At 58.6% G+C, this 24,524-nt stretch overlaps 1 protein-coding gene across 1 annotated transcript; it reads right to left on the bottom strand.

Moving 5' to 3' along the window:
* Nucleotides 1-911: 911 nt before the first annotated feature.
* Nucleotides 912-21,869, bottom strand: BTBD2 (BTB domain containing 2). The gene is made up of 9 exons (XM_075544377.1): nt 21,430-21,869; nt 6,868-6,987; nt 5,539-5,695; nt 4,714-4,819; nt 4,361-4,558; nt 2,502-2,694; nt 2,097-2,184; nt 1,840-1,986; nt 912-1,618 (listed from the first exon to the last, which is right to left on the bottom strand). The coding sequence occupies exons 1-9, from the start codon at nt 21,831-21,833 to the stop codon at nt 1,457-1,459; spliced, it is 1,575 nt and encodes a 524-aa protein (XP_075400492.1). The 5' UTR covers nt 21,834-21,869; the 3' UTR covers nt 912-1,456.
* Nucleotides 21,870-24,524: the final 2,655 nt, after the last annotated feature.

Here is a 24,524-nt window from a genome sequence, read left to right as displayed (position 1 = left end):
GATGGTAGGCTACCCAGGTTAGACTCATCCTGGGATTGGGTGGTGGTGGTCTTGGGGGCCTCATACACTCGCCCTGGGGACAGGCGGTGGGGACATGTCTTCACCCACTCAGCCCCAGGGCACCTGCCCTAAAGCAGCGGTCAGTCCCCACATACTGATGAGGAAGTGACCTTAGGATCTGGGTGTGGTCAGGTGGCACCTGTAAGTACACAGGTGCAGGTATGGCACCCACACCACGGAAGCTCCATCAGGGGGCCCTCACCCACAGCCCAGAGTGCCTTCCTTCTCACTGTCCACGAGGTCAGGCGCCCGACACTGAGCTGTGTCCTGTGGATTTCTGGCCTCACAGTTGGGTAGGGGTCCCACATGGGTCTCGACTAAAATAATCAGGGTTTAGCTGACTGCTCCTGCAGGCTCTGGGGGAAGCACCTCCCGCCTCTTCCAGTGTCTCGAGGCCCCACTTGCATCTTCAGAGCCGCAGGGGCGTCTCCCAGGATCTCTGTCTCCCTGTGATCCCCCAGGGCCCCGAAGTGATGAGGGTCATCCCCCACTGTGTGGTCTGCAGGACCCTGTACTGAGGAGCCATGTCCACAGGCCTCGGGGGCCAGTGGGGGCGCCTGGTGGCCACTCTCCTGCTGCCTACCCGAGGTGCCCAGGCCTAGCGTGTGCCTGACCCCAGGTCCCCCGATGTACCTCGTATCCATGTCCACCTGCCACCTGGCCTGATGGGAGGCAGCTGTCAAGTGACCCCAGATTGACCCTGACCCTGTGGTCAGAGGTAAGTATCTACAGGTGGGGGTGACCCCAACTCCTGATCCCAACCCCCTACCTAGGCCCTGGCTGTGCTCCCTGGGAGGCGAGGGGCAGAGCTCCCCATTCTTGAGCACCCCCTGCAGTAGAAATACAGGACACACGTTTCTTTGCTTTATTAAAAAAAAAAATTCATGGCGGGGGGGAGATGACCTGAGGGACTCACTGGGCAGGAACACATGGTGGGGGGGCCACAGAGGCTTGGGGGTGGTCACTACAGGCCAGGGTGCACGCTCCAGACTTGGGCACTAGGCTAGGGTGGGGCATGGTATGTACAGGCAGGGGTCGCCCTGGGGCCCCGGCAGGCCAACGGGGGCAACTCATGCAGCATGTGGGCCGGCTGCCCCAGGACAGCTGGTGTCACTGAGCCTTGGCCCCAGACAAGAAGGGAACCAACAGATCTGGGCCCAGCAGAGGGGTGGGGCCCCCACACTCACGGCATGCCGGCGTGGCCTCAGGCCCGGGCTGGGGCCTCGGAGGCCCTGGGAATGGACGCGAACACGGGACAACAGGACCTTTTCAAACAAAACACAGGACGAGCCCCACGTCTCTCCCGGGACCTGAACCCGGATGCATTGCAGTGTGCACTGAGAGTAACCCCGGCGGGGGTGCGGCCCCTCTGGGACAGCCGGTGTCCGCCGTGGGCCTAGGTGTAGAAGATGACCTCAGGGATCTGTCCGTCTTCCACCGACGTGCCGTTGTTGTTGCCGGCCGCGTAGCAGAAGGTGAAGCAGGTCTTGGCCCCCGTCGTGGGCGACTCATGGGTCACCTTGCGCAGACCTTTGGTGCCGTAGTGTGAGTCTGGGCCCTGCGGGGGGTGTGGGGTGGGATACGGTTAGGGGCCCGGGGGGGCCCATGACCATCGCCAGGTAAAAGCTAGGGTCAGGGGCCCAAGCACCGCGGTAGGCAGTGGGTAGGGGCAGGGTGTCCGTGTCCAGGGTCGGGGTAGGTGTGACTCGGGTCACTCCGGAGGCAGGGCGGTGGGGAGTGTCGCCCAGGAATGGTGGTGGTGGCGGGCGGGGCGGGCACCTTGAGCGTGGCGCAGGCTGTGTAGTTGACGTTAGGCAGCACCTCTACAGGTTCCTTGAACATGACGCGGAAGGTGCTGGCGGAGCCGTCGCAGCTGAAGCCGGTGTCGTTCTGCCCCAGGACAGTGTTGCTGTCCGTGTGGATGATCTGTGGCCGGGGGAAGGGCCCTCAGTGTCCGACACCGCGAGAGGGGACCCGCCCCCAACTCAGGCCCACCCCCTCTGCACAACAAGTGCGGGCCTCGCTCGGGCAGGTACCTGGATGTTGACTTGGTAGTCGGTGGGCCCGTGGATGGACCCGTAGAGGCCGAAGCCCACCACGAAGATGCGCTTGTTCACCGAGAACCTGGGGGCGGGACGGCTTTAAGGACGGCCCCCCACATGCCCAAAGTGTCTCCCCACCCCACTCAGGAGCCTTCAACCACCTGGGGCTGCTTGCCTGCACTTCCTGTGGGCCTTGACACTGACAAACGGTCCCCCTATGGTTAGGGAACCCAACTCACAGTACCCCCAACTCTCAGTCTCAAACTCTCATCACTGGTCCACTCTGAGTCATGGAGACCCGATAGGAAGGTTGGACTTGCCCCTGTGAGTGTGCATGTCTGCAACACACTCAGACCCAAGCCCGCTCCCCTCCTTCCACGCTCAGCCGCCGCTGCCCACCTGACGCGGTCGCTGGTCCCGCTGTAGCCCCAGCGGCTCTCCACCTGCTGGAAGCGATTGATGCTGCACTCCTTCCCGCGAAGGCAGCAGCGTGGCCGGTCGATGAAGTCCACACGCGGCTTGGGGTTCACGGTGAAGTGCAGGAAGAGACTGACCACTTCTCGGTCCATGAGGATGCCAGACTGGGCGGGGCCTGCGGGCAGAGCACGTGCTGAGGGCTCAAGGGGCCACCTGAGCTGCCCACCACGGCCGCGTGCTGTGCGAGGCCAGGAGCCTGCAGCCCCGAGGCCACTGGAGCCTTGCTACCTGGCATCCTGCAGGAAGGTTGTTCCCAATCTCGCATCCCTGTGGGCAACTGGGCCAGGGGTCTGCTTCATCTAGGCACCCTAAAGTTGGCCTTTCAGCAGGCAGTGCCCAGGCTCCCAGCCCCCAAGGACACAAGTGGTGAGCCCCCAACATCCACAGGTAGACGTCTGACCAAGGGTGGGAGCTGACGGACAGCCAGTGCTGCAGAGGCTTCTGAAGGTGGGCCCTGAGCGAGGCCACCACATCAGCCACGCACAGCCTGCGACACAGTCGCCTGCCACACAGCTCCCAGGTCCTCATAGCTGGGCAGAGGCCACAGTGGGGCCAGGGCCTCCCTCCCACCTCTCCAGCGGCTCGCTCGCAGGAAAGGACGCAGGACACGAGACAAGCGAGTTTATTCAACCTGATGCAGTCTCACGGGCCCTCACATGGGACTCTGGGAGGGGCACAGTGGGGACAGAGGTGGTGGAAATGTCATAACCGCGTGACAGTCTCGCAGGGGGCATTCTGAAGACGGCACCGGGGTCGCTGCCGGCACCTTCAGCTCCTCGAGTCTTCCTGAGCGGCTGCCACGTGACCGCAACCGTGGGTGGCCGGCCCTTCCACCACTCCTGGCTCTCTCTCTCTGGCACCCCGGAGGGGACAGAGCCAGGATGAGACCCCGGACTGAATACCAGACGCACATGTGTTGGCACCCACAGACAGCCGTGGGGAGGGGGTGTCCTTCACTAGGAGGCCGGAGGGGGCACAGGCTGGGGGCGCAGTTCTGGCTAAGTGCTGGGAAGCCCATGGGCACGCGTCCTGGCAACTGTGAGGGGCACTAGAAGCTGCACCAGGCTGGGCTTCTGGCTGTTTCTGGGAGGCAGTTTCACCAAGAAAACAGGCAGACAGGGAGCTGATGGGGCTGAAGTGGGAGGGGAAGCTGGGTGGGGGGCAGGTCTGGCAAGAGGAGGGACAAGGCGTTGGCGCAGCACCACCTCAGTGCCATGGGCCGACGAACTTAAGTCAGCACCGGTGGTGCAGGCTGGCCCGGGAGCCCACCCCAGGGGATACTACCCTGTGGTTGTCAGGACAGGGACCAGGATGCTTCTGGCAGGGCATGGGCGAGACAGAGACGCTGTCCCAGACACCCCTTGACACGATACACAGCACACACTCAGGACACACGTCGTGGGGACTGTTTCTGTGCTGTGACACTCAGGAGCCTGTAGGGGAAGCGTCGAGGCGGCTGCCCACCCCACTCAGCCAACAGCTCCCGCAGTACACCAGGGGTCCAGAGTGCACACCGGCGAGCAGAGTGCACAGGCTCAGGGTGGGCTCCGGCCCGTGGAGACCCCAGAGGGGGCAGAGGAGATGTGGGGTTGACTAAATGCTGTGCACAGGGCTCTGGGAGGGCCAGCTTCCGTAGGAAGGCGCTGGGGTGGCTGTGGGGTGAGCGCCGGCGGGAGTCCCAGGCTGTCCTCCTGCAGAGGGCCTTGGACCTCACACAGGGCGGCCAGGGACTGTGGGGCAGGGTCACCGAGGGTGCCCAGGGTCCCCGGGGGCGGCGTTACCTGCGGCGAACTCTTCGATGGTCATAAGCGGGAAGCGGATGAGGCCCAAGGCGGCACCCAGCACCTTGCGCTTGTTCTCAGGGGTCACCTGCAGTTGCTGGCGCTGGCACTCGGCTTCCGACCAACGCACCACGGCGTTGAAGAGGCGCACCTCGCGGATGCCCAGCGTGTCCCTCTCCAGGACGGCCACCAGCGTGTCTGTGGGGTGGGTAGGAGTCTCACGACAGGGCATGGTCCGGCGGGCAGGCCACAGGCCAGCCAGCCAGGATGCCTCAGCAGCCCCTCAAGGCAGACAGCCCCCCTCCCAGCCCCGCCATTTGGCCTTGCTTAGGCGCAGGCACCGCGGGCCTCACCCAGGTCGATGTCAGTGAAGCCCTCCGCGGTGATGGCGTCGGCCGTATTCTTGTCGATGTTCTCCAGGCACAGGCTGGCCAGCTGCGGCTCATCGAAGAGACGCGCCTGCGGGAGGGCGGCAGCAGGGTGTTGGCGGGGGCCCAAGTCTGCTGCCTCGACACCCCCCCCACCCACCCCACACACAGCTACCTTGCTGCCCCAAAGGCCAACACTCCTTCCCAAACTACCTCCTCCCGCCAGGATGTCATCAGACAAGGAACTGGGGTACACTCCTCAGCCCCATGAACAGGCAGCACAGCTCAGAAACGCGGCCACCCCAACCCTTACCACCCACAGCACAGGGACACAATCCCCCCAGGGAGGGTTAAATGCACACCGCCCTGGGGTGATGTGTGTCCCCCACAGGCCTGGGAGCTGCCCTTTGGAACCTCAGACCCAGAATCATGAGGGCCTGTGAGCCCCCAAGTGCGGCATCCCACATGGCTGTGGGCACCATAGGGGACCAACAGTGGGGTCCACGCTGGCCAGGGACTGTGACTCGGTTAGAGACTTACGATAGATGGGCCCCCACGCCCCCCAGATGCAGATGCCCCCGCGTCTGCAAAGGCCCACAGAGAGAGTAGTGGACCGGTGTGTGCGTGGGTGTGCGTGTGGGTGTGCGCGCGGGTGTGCGCGCGAGGTGGCTGCCGACAGATGGGGAGAAGCCTTCAGGGTGGGAGGGACCCCAGCGGTCACAGGGCAGAGCGGGGTGAGGCCCGCGGAGCTCGCACGGGCACGGGGGAGGGGCGTGGGGGGGTGTCAGGCGCGGCCCCTCCCCCGCACACCTGCGTGAGCAGCATGAAGGCGTTGTCGGCGCGGAGGTTCTTCTTCAGGAACTCCACGCAGTGCGCCTCCAGGGCGGGCACGGCGTACTTCTTGGCGGTGTAGAGCGTGGTCATGACCGTCTCGGGCCCGATCTGAACCTCGTCCGAGTAGAGGAACCTGAGGAGCAGGAGGAGGGTCGTGCTGCTGCGCCCCGGGCTGCCTCCCCGCACCCTCTGGAACCTGGATGCCATGCTGGGGCACCACTGTGCAGGGCTGCAGCCTGTGAACACATGACGGGGGCAGGACGTGTCCACTGCCCCCTCCCCCTGCGCCCAGGGCCCTGTCCTCAGACAGGGAGGCTTTCACGCTCGTACCCCAGGGCCAGGCCTCTGCATGCGTGGTCCAGCCCACCGGGGGCCAGATGATGGGCCTCAGACAAAGGTGCACTGCCCACTGCTGCCCACAGTGCGGTGAGGATAACAGAAGGGGGGCACACACAGAGGGGTGGGGCCATCCACTCTGGTGGCCCCTCAGGTTAAGCATAGGGGGAATCACATACCCCCACCTCACTCCCCCACCCTGACCCTCCCAGACACATATACAGCCAGTACGTCCAGTTCTCACTGTCTGCCCAAGAGGCATGCGGCTCCTGAAGCCCTGCAAGAGGCTGCCCGGCTGGCCCACTCATACAACCACCCTAGGGTGGTACGCAGAGCACGGGCCATGCCCACAGCTGGGTGCTACTCAGCCAGCGAGGACAGAGTCCAGTCCCTGTCACAGAGCGCTGGGCCACAGCAGGGCAGACATGGTCAGAATGCCACCATCTTTTCATTTTGCCATAAACTTTCTCTCTGTGTCTCTCACACGGAACACCACCAGGCTCAGTGGGAGGGGAGGGCAAGAAGCTACACTGGGCAGAACTCCTGGGGCAAGAGCTGGGCAGGAGCATGTCCACATAAGTGGGCAGGCGGCTGCAGAGCCGGGTGCGGCAGTACGGGGCGTGAGTTCTCCCTCTGGGCTGAGGAACGTTCTGGAACTCAGCAGTGGTGACCGCAGGGTGACTGTGGATGTATGAAAGTCCTCCAAGCGGCCGGTTGTGGGCGTGAAGCCCAGCTGTCTAACTCGCTGCCGGTGTCCATGGGTCCCTCTCCCTCAGAGCAGCTAGAGCTTGACCTGCTGACCTTGGGCTCACCGGCCGAGGGTACCCACTCAGCCAGCAGGGCTCCTGGGGGCATCCCGGCATGCAAATGACATCGCAGTTTAGACAAACAGACGGCTGAACCGAGGGACGCCGGGGACACTCTGTGCCCTGTGGCCATGGCCCCCCCCCCCCGCGGGGGCGCGCTCACTTCAGCAGGGCCAGGAAGGCGGCGGGCTCCACGTCGGGAAGCTCGATCTCCGTGGATGTGGTGGCCATGCCTCCGTTGAACATCGCGTCGAAGACAGCGCTCCCCACGGCCAGCACGAACCTAGGGGGTCAGACAGGTCCTCCGTTAACCTGGGGCCCAGGCTCCTTGCTGTCCTCGGCACACACAGGTCTTGGGGGGGACGGGGGGCGTCACCCGAGGGGAGTGTCCAGCTCGGGTGTGTTGGAATGCCCCACCGAGGGACCGCCCCTCGCACGCACGCACACACACGGCTGCGCACCGCATCAGAGACGGTGAGTGAGACGCACGCAGTCCGTGGAGGAAGCGCAGTTACTGCCCAGGGTCCCACACACTTATCCTCTCTGTTGACCGTCTTCCAAGCACCTCTCACCCCCCAGCCATTCCTCCATCACCAGCACCTCTCCATTCGTCTCCTATCGGGCCACAGCGCACCCCCCTGGGCCTCCCTCCTCCATCTCCTCTGTTCTCCCACTGGCCCACCCCAACCACCCCTTCATGCACCTACCACCCATCCTCCTCCACCCCCACATCCTCCCACCATCCACGCAACCCTGAATTTAGCCGGTGCTTAAATCCAATACAACTGTACTTGTAGAGAAAAGAACACAGACACAGGAAAGACAGCAGCTTGGAGATGGAGGCAGAGGGGAGGGCTGAGGCCACAAGCCTAGGAATGCTGGCTGGGGCCAGTGGAGCTGGACGGGGCAGGAAGGATCCTTTCTCAGAGCTTTGGGGGCGTATGGCCCCTCCAGCCTCCAGAACTAGGAGACAGTGTGTCTCTGCTGTCCTAAACTGCCATCTGCGCCCCCCCCCCCCACCCCGGTTTTGGTCCTTTGTCTCACGGCCCAGAAGGTTTCCTGTCCCCTGCCGACAGGGAGGCCTGGCCCGGAAGGAGTCCCCAGTGACTGGAGTCCCCAGTGAAGCAGTGACTCCCACTCTGCTATAAATAACAGCTGTGAAGGCTCATGTGCTCGCACGCTCCTGATCCCTCCTCCTCCACCCGAGGAGTCTTGCAGGGTGGCTGGCGAGCGTCAAATCCACTCCTCCAGTGCCCTGCAATGGGCCCAGGGTCCTAGAAAAGCCACCCAGCTCTCCATTGGGTCTGCTCCTGCCCCAGCCAGCCCTGACTTCCCCAGAACCTCCCACCTTCCTGAGGCCCATGGTCTGCCTGCACTCACCTCCCTCCCCTGCGCGCCCACCCACCAGCCCTCCTCAGTGCTTGAAAGCCAACATCACACGTGCAAGTCCAAATGGCAGGGAAAGTCCCCGGCCGAGGGGGCAGAAATGTCCAGAGACCAGGCTGGCTGACAGGGCAGGGACTGGTGGGGCCCCAGAGATGTGGCCCTTAGTCAACCCTTCAGCCCAGGGACAGACGCGCCCCAGGGCTCACCTGTCCCTCCCGGTAACTTAGAATTCTCAACCATAGAATCCTCAGCCTCGTGGCTTCAGCTCTCACTTGGTGCATTTAAAAATTGTTCCAGTTTAAAAAAAAAAAGAGGGAAAGAGGTGGGTGAGGCACTGATGAAGCCCGTGACACGGACCGCATGGGCTCAGTCGGGCCTTCCTTAGGTGGAGCGAACGGAATGCGATGACTACAGATGCAGTCAGGTTAAAATCCAACAACTCCTATCACTTGATGAGGAGGCATCTGTGCGGACAGACAGGGGACACTGCGTGTGGAAGAGCAAAGAGGTTGCCGTGAAGACTCCCGTGCGCCTGACCCAGGCAGGGCCTTCTCCATTGGTCCACTTGCATCTGAGAAAGTCGGGCATGGACTAAGGAAGGCGGGAGGGGAATCATGGTGGGGCTGGAGAACATGGAAGTCCCAGGGACTGCTGGAAGGACAAGCCCACTTTGCCACGGAGGTTCCTTTCTATTTCCCTTGGTTGTTATTTTCTGTGTTGTGTGTTTTGGGTAGATGGAATCCGGGATGGGAAAATCTCTAGGGATGGTCACTGGGTTCCTGGCTCTGGAGGGTGTGGCGGATGGTAGCTGCTGACAGTGAGCATGAGACGGAGGGAAATGCTCTACAACGACGGCGGCGGTGACCGGGCAGGGCTGCCGAGGTGTTTGACATGGGGAGGAAGGGCCAGTACAACTGTTTAAACAAGAAAGGGATCCTGAGCCTTTGGAGACCAGAGGACAGCCTTTGTGCGAGCACCCCTTCCACACGGGAACAGCGTAGCCATCGACGCGGGAAACACGTGTGTAGACTATTGAACACCCATCAGTGCTGTCTCCAACTCAAAGACAGACAGACACACACACAAATTAAAAACAACCAACGAACCAGAACCAATCACTGGCGGGGTGGCCCTTCCCTTTCACCCCCCCCCCCACCACCCTGAGCATGTCTGACTGAAGAAAAGGATGAAGCGCAGTCCCAACCATGGGCGGCCTTAGGAAGCCCACCCTGTCCACAATCCTCGGAGGCCGACCATGGCGGGACTCGTTACAGGGCTCCCTGCACTGCCTCTAGAGTTGTCCAAAGGTGGCCGGTTGCAGGCAAAAAGATCGGCAGTTTGGACTCCTGCCCCCACCCCCAATGGCTATCGCGTCCTCCTCATGGTCACAGGGGTTACTGTCTGCCGAGATGACGCACTTGGCTGCACCCGAAACACTGTCGTCCTCTGCCGAGTCACAGGGCAGGGAGGAACCACCCCTGTGACTCTCCGGGCCAGTCTCTTCGCAGCAGCACCGGGCTGATCAACAGCAAGCTGAAGGGAGAACAGAATGCGCCTCTCGGGCGAATTCCCACATGGACCGCTGTACCGCGTGTCCAATAACAAAGATCTTCAAGGCAGTGGTTCTCGACCTGTGGGTCGTGACCCCCTTGGGGGTTGAACGACCCTTTTACAGGGGTCACCCGATACATACCAATAGCAAAATTACAGTTATGAAGTAGTAACGAAAATAATTTTATGATTGGGGGGGTCACCACACCACGAGGAACGCTATTAAAGGGTCACCGCATTAGGTTGAGAACCCCTGCTTTAATGGGATTCGAAAAGCAAAGACGTTACTGTGGTGACTTGGGGGGGCAGGTGGCTCAGGCCTTGTCTTTCCCAGTGTCCCACGTGCATGCCAGTGCTGGACAGGGCAGGCGAGGAGAATGACTGCAGTTTGACAAGACGAGCCGGGGTGTCATGTGGCAGCAGAAAGCCAAAAGAGAGACCCCCAAATGTCCAAGTCGCAGCAGCCAGCTGTTAAGGCTCCGGGGGCAATTCAGTCAGGATGCGGTGTGGGGCCATCCATCAGGAGCCACCCAGCCGGTCCGTTCCTGACGATGACTCCCATGCCTCGCGAAGACACGCAGCTGGGCCTGCGCCCTCCCCACAAGTCGAGAGAAAAGCTCGGTGCGTCCTCCGACTGCGGTCCTTAGACGCCATGCTCCTGCTTGGCCTTCTCAAGCTGCCCTGTTCGCCAGCACACTGCCTCAGTCAGTCACGACAGGCCTCATGTTCAAGAGAACGTTCCAGAGTCGCAGCATGTGGGTGTTGTTTGTTCTTTCTTTCCTGGCTTTGTAACCCCCTTTTGCTTCTTTTCTCCTCTGATGTTTTTTTAAAACATTTTATTAGGGGCTCATACAACTCTTACCACAGTCCATATCAATTGTGTACATTCTTTGCCCTCATCAATTTCAAAGCGTTTGCTCTCCACGTAAAGCCCTTTGTATCAGGTCCTTTTTTCCCTCTCCCTCATGAGCCCTTGATAATTTATAAATTATTATTTTGTCATATCTTGCCCTATCCGGCGTCTCCCTTCACCCCCTTCTCTGTTGTCCGTCCGTCCCCCAGGGAGGAGGTCACATGTAGATCCTTGTAATCGGTTCCCCCTTTCCAACCCACTCACCCTCTACTCTCCCAGTATCGCCCCTCACCCCCTGGTCCTGAAGGTATCATCCACTTGGATTCCCTGTGCCTCCAGCTCCTGTCTGCACCAGTGTACAACATCTGCTCTATCCAGCCCTGCAAGGTAGAATTCAGATCATGGTAGTTGGGGGGAGGAAGCATCCAGGATCTGGGGGAAAGCTGTGTTCTTCATTGGTACTACCTCACACCCTGACTCATCTCCTCCCCTAGACCCCTCTGCGAGGGAATCCTTTGATGTTCTTGAAGTCATTCCACAACGCCCTGTGGGGATGTCTCCAGTCAGCAGTGTGTCATATACCAATCTGTTCTTGAGATGTTCTCCAAGTTCAGGTGGGATAGACTCAAGGTCAGATTTGGGCTCTTGTGGACTTGTCTTCACTTCCTTCAGCTTTAACCTGAACTCACATATTGGCAATCGGGGTCTGTTTCGCCGCTGGCCCGGGCCTGGTTTCAGCTGCTGGCACCGCATGCTTCTCCACTATCTCTTCCCACAGACACCCCAATTCCATTTGTCTGTCCAGTGAGACCCAGAGGAATGGCAGCTGTTTATGCTGTTGGACAATGTTCTTGCAATACAGAAGTGCCAGGGAGCCAGTTCCGACCCACAGCGAGCCGATGCCAGGGAACACCGCCTGCTCCTGCGCTGGCCTCACCCTGGTCCTTACGTCTGAGCTTGTCGGAGCAGCCAAGGGGTCCTTCCACCTCGACGAAGGCCTTCTTCCTCATCGCTGCCCCTCTACTCCCTCAAGTACGATGTCCTTCTCCAGGGACGGGTCCCTCCTGACACATGCGCCACCTGCCACCTCCAGAGCCACGTTGATCACAAGGCCCCGTTTCCCAACACCCGCTCCTCCTCCGTACTAGCGTCTGCGTTCCGATCACGAATAATCCTCGGTGCGTCCTGACCGCACGGCTGATCAGCTTCGGACTAAAGAAGTTGGGAGCACCCTTCACTTCCTTCATCACTAGCGTTGGTGACGGGTGTGACTGTGAACAGCTGTATTAGCCGCGCGACTTCTAGGTCGTCTCGACAGACGGGGCTGTGCTGCCGTAGATCCTCAACTGCTCCTTTTGACGCGAGCATGCTGTCAGTCCCTGGATTCGTGCCCCAGCAGACCAATAACAAACCATGTGGCGGGCTAAGCCAAAACGGCCCGTAGCAATCCATTCCAGCACGCTGCCTACGACATCCAAGCGGCTCCACACCGCTTCATTCTGGTCCTTTCCAATTTCCCTACATTTTGCCTACTGCACCCAGGTCAGGAAGGATGCCTGCCATGCTTCCTTCTCCTGAGCGGTGCCACACAGGCCAGCACGCCCTTCATCCACTTACTCGAGCGACTACGAAGAACAGAAGAGGGCGCTCCGTAGGGCAAGCAAGGGGAGACTTCTCTCACATCCTCTGGAGCTGCTGTCGGGAGACCAGTCAGTCCCTGGAGGAGGGCAGCATGCTTGGTAGGGGGGCAGTGAGAAGGGATGGACGGGCACAGTGGCTGCACACCGGGGTCGGGCACAGGGACAGTGGTGAGGACGGGCAGTATTTCCTTCTGTCGCACAGAACTGACTCAACTACTCAACTCTTCTGAAATGGAACAACTTCCTGACGAAGCCAGGGAAATCTTCAACCTTAAATACTTGTCTCGGAGCTTAGACTCTGAGCCCAGGCCAGTCTGTGGGCTATGTGGCTGATAGTGGGTGCCCCAAGGACTCTTCCTGTCTCCCCAGATTCTGCCTCCTCTCAGTTCTCTGACCGCAGACTAGACCTCAGACGGGTAATGGCAGATGACTGCCACTCCCCATGGAGGGGCAGTCCTGTTCTCAGGGACCTGATGTGGTCTGAAGGGCCACATGAGTCCTGCCTGACTGCCTGCACCGGTCCCAGGAGAGCTTTCCTGTTCCACAGGAGTGGTCTCCCACGGCTTGTTGGTTGGGTCTCCTGCCATTCTGCTCAATGGGTCAAGTCTGTTCTTGAGATGCCCCCCAAATTCAGGTGGGATGGCCCACTGCTGGCCCCCTTCCTGGCTCTGGGGTCCCGCCTGTGATAGACTGATATGCCGACAGTCCTGATTTTGTGCCAGTTTCCTTTGTCCTGTAAGTGGCCCTGTGGCTGTGATTTCTTGGGACACCTTGATGGCCTCAGGGAGCCTGGTGGCCTAATGGCTGCATGTTGGGCTGTGATCCACAGGGTCGGCAGTGGGGACCCCAGCCGTCCCCGTGGGAGAACGAGGAGGCTTTCTACTCCTGTCAAGAGTGGCAGTTTCAAAAGGCCACGGGGGCAGTTCCACCCTGCCCCACAGGGTCCCTGTGTGTCGGCTCCCTCATGGGGACCACTGGTCTTTGTCCCCTTGAAGGGTTAATAAACTGCATTACCTTTGGGGTGTGGGGCAGTCTGTGCCCACGAGATCAGAAAGCCAGAGTGCTGACAGACAGGTGGGCGCCAGCATCTACCCACGGTGCATGGCCGCCCAGGGGAGGGAAGAGCCCGAGAGTCCCTCAACAGACGGTGGGCAAGCACAGTGCTGTCCCTGCGGCCCATGTGGCGCTGTCCAGGCATGGAGAGCAGTGGCTGCCTTAGCCCACAACTGGTATGCGTGGATGAGCCCTGAAAACACGATACTCAGGGAGATGCACCACGGCGGACACACACAGACACGGCCTGCCCGTCTCCTGCATGTGACATGCAGTCCACACTGGAAAGAAGTGGATTAGCAGTTGCCTGGGGCTTGGGCTAGGGCCTGGGGTGGGGAGTGGGGATGTCGCAGACGGACTGCTTGGTGGGTACAGAGTTTCTGTTCGGAGGACCGAAACGTTTCAGAAAACAATGGAGCAGATGGCTGCACAATTCTGAGAAAATGATTCATGTGAATAGGAAACATGGGTAACATGGCCAATGCTGTGCACTTGACCATGTCAGGAAAAAACTAACAAAATAAACATGCAACTCGAGCAGTCAGGGAAGAATTAAATAAGTAAAATAAAAACAACCAAACCAGGGTGGGGAGTGAGTAATTTTTTAAAGGTAGAAGTAAAGAAAGAGGAGCTAATGACTAAAACCACGGGCTGGTCTGTCCTGTAAATTCACCACAAGCAGGCCGGAGAGGCAGAAAGACACAGCAGCATGTGGAATCAGAGAGAGGTCCTGGCTACCCATACTGAGCTTTAAAGACAGTCCACATAGTGTGGGATTACAAAACGGTACGCAGATGGCGTGGGATTACAAAGGAATGCAATCCAAGTTTCAGGGTCTGTTGTGGGGTGCCATCAGGTCAGCTCAACCCAGGCACCACAGAACAAAATGCGCCCACCTTGCACCTTCCTCACAATTGTCCGTGCCTGAGCTCACGGTGGGCGCCTTGCTGTCCACCCATCCTGCTAAGGGTCTTCCTCTTTCGCTGCCCCTCCACTTCCTTCCTCAAGCGTGATGTCTGTTTCCAGGGACGGGTCTCTCCTGACATGTCCAAAGGATGTAAGACGAGGTCCCACCATCCCTGCCTCTGAGAAGCACTCTGGCCCACTTCTTCCAAGACAGACTGGTTTGTCCCTGAAAATTTTAATATTCTTCTCCAGCCCCACAGTCAAATGCAGATTCTTCTTCGGTCTTCAAGATTCGTGAGGGAACGGAGAACGCCATGGCTGGGGTCAGGTACACCTCAGTCCTCAAAGTAGCATCCTTGCTCTCCAATGAGCTCAAGATCTCTGTGGAGCAGACGGACCCGATGCAACCTGCCCTTTCTTCTCCTGCTCGCTGCTTCCCTGAGCACTGACTGTGGACCCAGCAAGACGGACCCCTGCCCGCTGCATCCTCTTCTCTGTTACCATGGTCCGGTTGTGAGGGTTTTGGTCTTTTTGTTTGTTTGCTTTTTAAAAATGATTTTATGGGGCTCTTACAACTCTTGTTACAATCCATACATCAGTTGTATCAGACATATTTGTAGATATATTGCCATTATTCTTTCCTAGACATTTACTTACTTTCTTCTTCTTTTTTAACATTGTAATTTTTAAAAATCATTTTATTAGGGGCTCATCCAACTCTTATCACAATCCATCCACACATCAATTGTGTAAAGCACATTTGTACATTCACTGGCCCAGATTTTGATTTTGGTCTTCTTGACGCTGAGTTGTAATCCATCGTGAAGGCTGCGATCCTTGATCTTCATCAGCTAGTGGTTCAAGTCCTCCTCACTTCTCAGCAAGCAAGGTTTACCACCTGCTTCCCGCAGATGGCTCATAAGCCTCCCTCCGGTCCCGATGGCACATTCTTTGTCAGAGAGGGCGGTTTCTGAGGATTTGCTCGGCATGCGGATGGAATAAAACAGTGAGAGGGAACAATCCTGCCACACCCCTTTCCTGACTTTTTAAAGAACGGTTTATTGGGCGCTCTTACAGATAGCCCAACATTCCACCATTCAGTGTCACACACTCAGTTCCAAAACATTTTCTTTTTGAACTCCTTGACGTCAGCTCTCCTTTGTCTCCCTCCCCCCTTTTTAAAGCTTTCCTGATTTTAACCACGGCATATTCCCTCGTTCCCTTCATAGAAGAGGCCCATATTTGTGCCCAACGGAATGGTCAACCTATGGAACAGTGCCACTGATGTCACACGCAGGTAACACTCTGCTAAATGTCATCCTACAACGGCAGTTGCAGCAGGTGCACTGAAAGGCAGCTGCCAGAAGTTCATGCCGGGTTCAGAGACCAGAAGAGCTAGATGGTGCCTGGCTACCGCCACCAACTGTGCTGAAAGGCTCTGGATGAAGTGGGAGAAACATGTGGAGCAAAATCCACACACAAAAAGACAACCGGTCTCACAGAGACGGGCAGACCAGTCCAGGTGGCGGTCCTTTGATGCCCTTTCGGACTGGAAGGGAACTCATCCCCCCCGCAGGGACTCTCAGCCTTCAACCCATCCTTTGAGATCAAGCGGGCAGTACTTACCCAAAGGCCGAGTGTAGAGGTCGGCAGAGGTGGGCACATGCAGGGAGGGGTGGGCTATGGGATAGCCCCTTGAGGGGAGTGCAGAGGGAGTGCTGCATCAGGATGGGTATGAACTGCTGAACTCAGATGTGCCAAGTTCACCACAGACAGTGTGTTTGTTATGAAATCGGCACATACCCAGAGGCAAGCTCAGAGGGCCAGGGAAGAGGGCAGCAAGGAGACTGGGCGGGAGGAAGTGCGGCATGTGATGTCATGCTAGGTGGGAACTGTCACCGACGAGGACACAGACCACAGCGTGTCTGCACTGCAGGGCGGAAAACCGATGGGCTCTTTCCCTCACAAGAAAGAGTGGGAGGGGAAGGGGGAGGGGCCAGAGAAGATCATTTTTAGTAAAAGGACGTGACAAATATAAATCTGCAGCCACCACAAAAAGAATACATGTGTGGTGACACAGAGATGTGTATGGGTACGAACACTTGGTCACATGTGACCCTGTGGTTAGCGGTCGGCACCCACCAGCGGCTGCTTCTGTGAAGACCCTGAGGGCAGCTCGCCTCTGTCCTAGGCTGCGGCTCTGAGTCTGTCACCACCGGTGGGCTTGGTTTTGAGGGGTGCAGACAGAGCAGGAGCTGTAAGCACACAGGCACACGCAGGTGGATGTGTGCATGCATGTACATCCACATACAGAACGCACTGTTCTGGATACTTTTTGGACATGACCAGGCATCTCTTGGGATTCGGTGATCTGGGTTTGGAAGCCTAGGACCACAGTCTCGTAGGCAATTGGAGGCCCTACACAGGCCTGTGGTGAGTACATCTTGAAAGCTTTCTTTCCACTGGTCACCCAAGACTCATCTCTGGGTCTCTACGTGCGAGAGAGAAGCACAAGGTAGTCTGCAGGGCTGGTCAGTCTACATTGGACCTCGGCCTCCTCTACCCTGAGACCGGAAGAACTAGATGGTGCCTGGCCACTGACAGACACACGATAAACGGGTCCTGAGAGATGGGAAGAAACTGGGAAACAGGAGGCAAGCTTGTAAAAAGTCCATGCTTCACTGGACCCTTCACGCTGAAGGGCTCCCGGAGACAAGGCCTTGAGATACTCTTTAAGCCTCAAACCCAAATGACCCTTTGAGGTCACGTTGTAGCTAACCAACGGCTCATAAGAGAGTGACCATCACCTGTGAGGAATGACCTCCTCTTAGAAATCATCTGTAGAAAACCAACTGGTCAAAACTTACGCTAGAGCAGTGGTTCTCAACCTGTGGGTCACGACCCCAATTCCTAACAGTAGCAAAACAACAGTGATGAAGTAGCAATGAAAATAACTTTATGGTTGGGGGGTCCCCACAAGTTGAGGAACTGTACGAAAGGGTCGTGGCACTGGGATGGTTGAGAACCACTGGTCTAGAGCAAAGCCGAGAGAGAAGGTGGGTGGGGGCAAGGATAGAGAAACAGCACAACCAGAGCCAAGTGGGGAGAAAGTTCAAGTGGTATCACCGAGTAATCGGCGTAGACACTGCTACACTGGAACAGAAATTACTATGTAAAATCCCATCTAAAACACACAGCATGACTTCAAAGACAACAACAAGGCTACACAGATTGCATGGGCACCAGGACCTGACGGTGTTACTGGTGACTTCTCTAAAACTGTGGAAGAATGGAAGATGTTTCACGTGGCCCAGAATATGCCAGGGAGCTTTCCAACTCATCCATGAGGTTGGCAAAGCCTTCCTTCAGCCTCAGAAAGCCAGATGAGGCAGAGTGCACCCCACGTGGTCCACTGCACGGTGGGTACGGACCCCATGGCATTCTTCCTCAAGGGGTCTACTGCAGCGTTGCAGAAGTGACACCAGGATACTGCAGACTGGCTCGACCACAATCCGCTTGTGCAGCCTGCTTCACAGAGGCCCTGGTGCCACAGCGGTTAAGCACTTGGTGACCACTGCGCAGCACTGCAGTTCAGGGCTACGGCAGACTCACAGCAGGAGAGGCCTAGCCTTTCCACGCAACCTAGGACCCCCGGGGGTCAGCCCTCCTCTGTCACATGGGGTCACCCTGAGTTGGAATTAACCCCAGTCCCCCAACAAAAACAGCGTCCTTGGTCGATGGACAGACGCCATCTGCTCATCTTGGCAGAGGCCACGAGCGCACTGGACACCACGGACTCAGCAGCCCTGGAGGGAGCACAGAGTGAGACATCGCCCTCACCGTGTTCAAGAGAATCTCACAGAAACCAGCAGCAATGACCACCCCCGACTATCCAACACCGAGGCTGCTTGTCAGTGCCCCTCCTGGGCCACGTCAGAAATGCCACTGCCTCTCCGGGGGCAGCAGAGCTGCAGAGGAGCGCGTGACCCACAGAGGGCAAACAGGAGGTGAGTACAGAGAAAGCCCTCGGCTGCCCAGCCCAGTGCAGGCGCCACTGGCCACGCTGGACGCACTGCCATCCAGCGGATACAAGGCAGGTGGAAGTGACTGCCCCTGTAAGTTTCAGAGGCTGTAACTCTTTCCGGGAGCAGAGTTCCCGGGGAGCGGCTGGTGGTTTCGAACCGCTCACCTTGCAGTCAGCAGCGCCATGAGTAACCACCACAAGAGGGCTCCTCAGACACCAGGGGCTGTGCAAACGTAAATGAATTACAAGTCAGACGAGATGAACGCTCCCGCTCCCTGGGTGCACCGAGCACCCTCCATTGCTCTCGGGCCACGTGGGATGAGCCGTGTGGCTCTCCTGTGTCTCCATGCCACAAAGCACTGCACAGGGCAGGAAAGCTGCTAAACTTCCGTGCGGGTCAGTTCACACCGTGTAAAGGACAACACACAGGAAGGGGGAGGCTCCAGAAGGACTATGTGGAGCCTGAACTTCTATACCCGGATAAAGAAAACGACAGAATGTTCTTCCACGCGGCACACAGGCACACCTGTGCATGCTCTGATGATGAACATCTTCCCAGACAGACGGCCCAGCCTTCCCAACCTGGTACCTCTGGGAAGCTCTGCCTCCCCAGCACATCCCCACGCTCCAACTGGCCCACGACTTGTTTTTGTAAATTAAGTTTTACTGGAACACAGCTACCTGGTATAGCCCAACCACTACGGATTTACAACAGAACTCACTATCTGGTCCTTACTGGAATTGGCCTGCCCCTCACTAGAATGTTCCAGGAGGAAAACGGCTGTCAGTCCTACCTGCCTCTGGGCCAGTGCCCCAAACCAAACTCACTGACACTCACAGGCCCTACAGGACACTGTACAGCAGCCCCTGTGGGTGGCCGAGAGAAATTCCATGGCTCGGGACAAAGTACAGGTACCTGCTTCTTCAGCCTCCACCCCCTTGCCAGCATCCCCCACTTTGGGAAACTGCCTGAGGGCCAGGTCTCTCTCCCACCTCTCACAAGCACCTTCAGATGGCTCGCCTTCTTAGCCCTGCTTGTCCGGCGTGGACAGTGCCGCAGGCAGGAGAGTGTGGGGAGTGGGAGGCGGTCAGCCCCCTGCCCCACCACTCTACACAGAGGTGGGGGTACAAGCTCAGTGCCCGAGAACCCAGGCTACGTGACACAGAGACTAGCTGGACAGAAAGAACCAAGGACAAGGGACTGCTTTCCCATCACAACTGAGATAGCACCCACCTTAGGCTGGGGGAGGGGTGTCTGTGATAGCCTGGGGGAACACTCCAGAAGGGCCCCAGCTGGCTTAGGCCCTCTCACCCTGGGCAGCAGCCTGGTCCAGCTCAGCCTTCCCCAAAGACAGGCATGGGGGTGGAGGGGCAGTTTTGGGAGCAGGGATCCTTGTGAGACCAGAGTTGGGGGGAAGCTGTGGGGGAGTAGGGGGGTGCCCCTGAGGTGTCACAGGGTCTGGGCTGGCAGCAGAGGGGGGCTAGGTGGAGTTTGCCCAAAGATTGAGATAAGGCTGCTGGGGACAAGGGTGAGGATGCAGAGGGTAGGGCGGGGGATCAGGATAGCTGGGAGGGACCTGAGATTGTGGGGTGCTGGTTCCCTGGTGGGGGCCGAGTGGGGTGTGTGGGAGGGAGGGGTCTGATGAGGTCAGGGGATTGTGTAGTGGGGTCCCTGTGAGTGGAAAGGCAGGACCCCCATGGGGGGATGGGTCTCTGGAGGGGACAGTGGCTCCTCAGCTGAGGTCAGCTTCTCAGGTGGGCCTAGGTACCTGCATACTGGAGGGCACGGGGTATGGTGTGGGGGATGCAGGGTGAAGAAATGTGGCATGTGGCAAGGCTGAGGGTTTAGAAGGGGCCCAGGTACCGAAGCCTTGAGGTTTAGGCTGAGATAGGGGCTGGGTGGAACATGGGGGTCGGGGGTGGTTCCAAGCAGGAATGGGGGTATAGGAATGAGCCTGGGCTACCCAGGTGTCCACAGCTGGGAAGGGGTCTGGGGATGGAACTAGGGTTCCCAGTAAGGAAGATGGTGGGGGGCAGGGCAGAGCCTGAATTGGCAGGTTTAGTACACCCCCAGGATCCTGTGGGAATGCGGGTGCAGGAGTGAGCAAGTATATGGAGAGGGTACAGAGCCCAGGTTCCTGTTGTAGGGAAGGGGTAGAGACAGGGGGCTGAGCCTGAGTCTTGTGGTGGGGATTAGCCAGTTAGAATGAAGGGGATGGGGGAGATAGGGATGGAGATGGGACCAGGTCCTTACCAAGAGGGATTAGTGAAGGGGTGAAAGACCCAGCATCCTTGTGCAATGGGGTCCTAAGAGCTAGGGTGCAGGGTTCGGGGTCCCTGAATGGAGGGGGTTGACAGGGCCCCATTAGCGGAAAATGGGGTGTGGCTGCAGCCCATGTAGGGTACAAGGCCCAGTGCCGTTGAGGAGAGGGGCAGGGTACAGGGGTCCCTGGGTGGAGATTGAGGTTGCAGGACCCAGGATTCCCTCAGGGTGAGGGGCCTAGGTAGCTGAAGGTCGTGGGGAGGGATGGGGTGCCGGGTAGAGTGCATGCAGGCAGGAGTGAGGGCCGCAGGGCCTAGGTAGTTAGGCCCAGGATGCAGGGCTCCCTAGCAGTGAGATGGGGTGTGGGGTTCAGGGACTCCGTGGGGGCTGGGGGCTACATGGCTTGAGATCCCCATAGGGGTTAGGGCCTGGGAAAGTGGAGGACTGAGGTACAGGGTCCGGTGCCCCCCACACAAACGGGGTGATGGCTGCCGGGCTCAGTTAGCAGAGAGGGATGGGGGTGGGGCCTGGATAGCGGGGAGAAGGCCTGCAGAGCCCGTGGTTCCTGCGTGGGTGGGGGCTTCGGGGGCCAGGTAACAGAGGGCAGTGTGCAAAGCCCACGTTCCCCGCGAGGGTGGGGGTCCCAGGGTCTGGGGATGCAAGGATTGCGGGACCCTGGGTGGGGAGGGAGAGGACAGCAGGGTCCGGGATTGCCGCAGAATGAGTAGGCCCTGGGTAAATGAGGAATGGGGTTCAGGGTCCGGGGTCCCCAGGACCGCAGGGCCCAGGTAGCAGGAGGATGGCGTGCAGGGTCTAGGGTCCCTGTGGGGGTGGGGGGTCATGGAACCTGAGGTACCCGCGAGGGAGGGTGGGGGTCACAGGGTCTGAGCCTCCCCCGGGGAGGGCAGGGGAGGGCTGCAAGGCGCTGGGTCTGCGTGCGGGGTGAGGGTACAGGGCCCGGGTAGCGGCGGCACGGGATGCACGCCACCGGTCCCCGCGGGGGTGGAGTCACGGGATCCGGGTCCCGCGGGGGTCCCGCCCGCGCCCACCTGTGCGCCGGGATGCGCTGGGAGGTGAGGCCCTTGCCCACCAGGAAGTGCACGTCGCAGAGCACCTCGTTGTTGAAGAGGAAGGCGAAGCGCTCCTTGACCGTGGGCTTGGTGGCCTGCCAGTTGTACGCGGGCTCGCGCAGCAGCGCCGCCCCGGGCCCCGCCGCCTCCTCGGCCGCCCGCTCCCCGCACGCCGCGGCCTGCGCGCTCGGTCCGGGGCCCGGCGGGGGCGGCCCGGGGGCGGCGGGGCCCGGGGAGGCGGCGGCGGCCGCCGCGTTGCCGGGGGCCGGGGGCGCCGGGGGGGCGGCGGCGGCCGCGTTGGCGCTGGGACCCAGGCCGCCCCCCGCGCCCGGCCCGACCCCCGGCGGGCACGACGCGCGCCCGCCGCTCCCACCCGCCGCCATCTTGTCGGCTCCGCCGCGCCGCGGGGGCGGGGCGTGCGCGGGGCGGAGGGCGGGGCCTGGCGGGGGACGCGCGGGGGCGGGGCGTGAGCGGGCGCGCGGGGGCGGGACCGGGCAGGGGGCGGGGCGGGGCGGGGCCTGACCGGGCGAGCGGGGGCGCACGGGGGCGGGGAGGGCGTGGCCGGGGCGAGGTGGGGGCGGAGCCCGGAAGGGAAAGGAGGGGGTTGGGGAGGAGGCGCGGTGCGGGAAAGGCGGGAGTGCGAGTGGAGGGTTCTGGGAAACCCGAGCCCACCGGGAGACGTAAGGGGTCTGAGGCTCTGGGGTCTCCGGCCTAGGGAGTAGGGGTGGGTGGGTCACTGACTAGGATCGTAAGAGGGGACCCGTGGTGGCCTTAAGAGGGGCATGCAGTAGGCAGGGGCAGCTCCGGAGGGCAGAGAGAGGCATGAGGGCTGGCAGGGGCCCAGATTCTGATCCTAGAATCCTGAACCCTGAGCCCCAGAACCAGCTTCTCTGGAGCGGGGCTCCTGAACGCCGGACTTTCAAACACCAGACACAAATGCAGAGCCCAGCTAGAATAAGATTCTAGATTCTGGCCCCTTAACCCTAGAACCCAGACTGCGCATAGTCCTGGACCCCACACCCCAAATGGCAGGCCCACAAACTCAGATCCTAGACCTTGGGCCTAACTGAGGACCCAGCTGTGAGTCTCAGAACCTCAGTCTAGACCCTGGGACCCCAACCCTACCCATAGACTTGGAATACCCGACTCCCAATTCTAGACCCCATGTCCCAGACCCAACCTGGAACTTCTATTGTTAAGTCTTGCACCTCAGGCCCTAGATCCTAGATACCAGACCCCAACGCCCAGACTTTAGGTCCTAGAACTCAGAACCCAGGCCTGGACCCTAAAACCTCAAACCCGCAACCCCACACTCTGAACACATCCCTGATCCGAAATCCCATATTCCAAAAACCAGACCTTAAACTCTAGACCTCAGGCCCCAAATTCCAGAACCCTGGCCTGCCCGGGGATGCTTTGCCCACTCAGTGGAGCGGATTCCATTGTGCAGAATAGGTAAATTGAGGCCCTGGGAGCTTGCTGATGGATGGGGGAGGGATTTGTGCATTCAAGATCAACAGACATACAGGGGCCTTCCTTCTCTAGCGCAGGGAGGTGAGGCCAGGACAGAGCTCAGCAGCTCCAAAGCACTTTCCACACACAAAGTGCCCAACAATGACTATCAAATAGGTACTGATGGGATGGGACAACAGTGGGATCGCACACAGGAACCCTTGTGAGGGTGGCTCAGGACTGGGCAGTGTGGGTGGGAGCCACCCAGTGGCACCTGACGACAGACAGATAGAGGTGGTTGCATGGCCCGCCTGCCAGCCCGCCTAGCCCCACATCTTCCCGAATGCCCCACCTCACAGAAAGAGCATGTCCATCTTGACCACAGCGTTTTCTAGAGCCCCATCTGGCCAGCTCACTGCCTGTGCTCGCTGGAGTGAAAAAAATGTATGTAAGATCAAACTGAATGTTTAGAACCGAGGAAAAATGCATCCAGAACCTGGGGGTTAAAAACTGTTTTGAGGGTTTGTTTTTGTCTTTCACCCTAAAAGTACTTGGTGAAAAACAAAAGAGAAAACTCAGGAGACATAAAAAATATATAAGAAAATGAATGTCGTCTCTCTAATAGTGGTTAACCACAAAACCTCCAGTCTCTCTGGAGGGAGGAAGAGGAGGCTTAGAGTTAGTCTTGCAAACCCACAAGGGCTGTTCTATCCGATCGGCATCCACTCGAGATAGCTGTGAGTGTGGGTTTTTTAGTTTATGGATCAAAAGAAGATGAAAGATCTTTTGATAGCTGGGCACCATCAGCTTTCTTTACCACATCTGCTTATGCACCTGTTTTGTCTTCAGCGATCATGTCATGTTGGGAAGGTGAGCATCATGGAATGCCAGTTTAATACAACAAAGTGTTTTTGCATTGAGGGAGTACTTGAGGAGAGCCCCAATGTCCATCTGCTACCTTAATACTGGTGTTAGTCCTGGTGGACTGGAGAAACAAATTCATAGACACACATGTGTAGAAGGGAGAGGTTTATATACAAGAAGAATTGAACATTGAAAAAACATCCCAGCCCAGTCCAAGTCCATTAAGTCCGATATTAGCCCATATTTCCTATATCAATCTATAAAGTCCTCTTCAGACTCACGAAACACATGCAATGATGCCGAAGATCACAGCCCAGTGGGTAGAAAGTCTTAGGATCCAGTGTCATTGGAAACATCTCAGCCCTGACAGGGGTCTCTCTATGGCGTCTCCAGCTTCTGAGGTCTGGTTGCGTCCACGTGGCTTGGCTTCTGCAATGTACCCAGGGAGTAGCAGAGAGAGAAGTGTCTTCAGACTCCTAGGAGGAAGTACCAGATTTCCCAGAATTCTCAGGAGGCCATGTCCACAGAAGTCTCATTGGCTATCTCCAGATTGACAGCCTAGACTCCACCCCTACACTCTGAATCCTTAAACTGCACTTTTTTTTCTTTTGTAACTGGCATTTTATTGGTTGTTTTGAGATCAGTACATAGACATTATGAACAATTTGTACACAATCCTTAATGCATGTACCAAAATCCTAAAATGGCATGTAGATAAAATTTGTTTCTAAATTCCAGTGACTTTCCAGCTTTAAATT

This window comes from Tenrec ecaudatus, chromosome 1, assembly GCF_050624435.1.
Source record: "Tenrec ecaudatus isolate mTenEca1 chromosome 1, mTenEca1.hap1, whole genome shotgun sequence".
Lineage (NCBI taxonomy): Eukaryota > Metazoa > Chordata > Mammalia > Afrosoricida > Tenrecidae > Tenrec > Tenrec ecaudatus.
The sequence above is the reverse complement of the archived record's forward strand: the minus strand, read 5'-3'. Positions and strand labels throughout refer to the sequence as shown.

Bases quoted from the DNA above. Each gene is read 5' to 3' on its own strand.
- BTBD2 (XM_075544377.1), bottom strand. From the start codon at position 21,833: ATGGCGGCGGGTGGGAGCGGCGGGCGCGCGTCGTGCCCGCCGGGGGTC. The intron at 2,185-2,501 runs GTGGGCAGCGGC...TCCCGCCCCCAG, and splicing joins GGGACCAGCGACCGCGTCAG to GTTCTCGGTGAACAAGCGCA. The intron at 1,987-2,096 runs GTACCTGCCCGA...CCCCGGCCACAG, and splicing joins ACTACCAAGTCAACATCCAG to ATCATCCACACGGACAGCAA.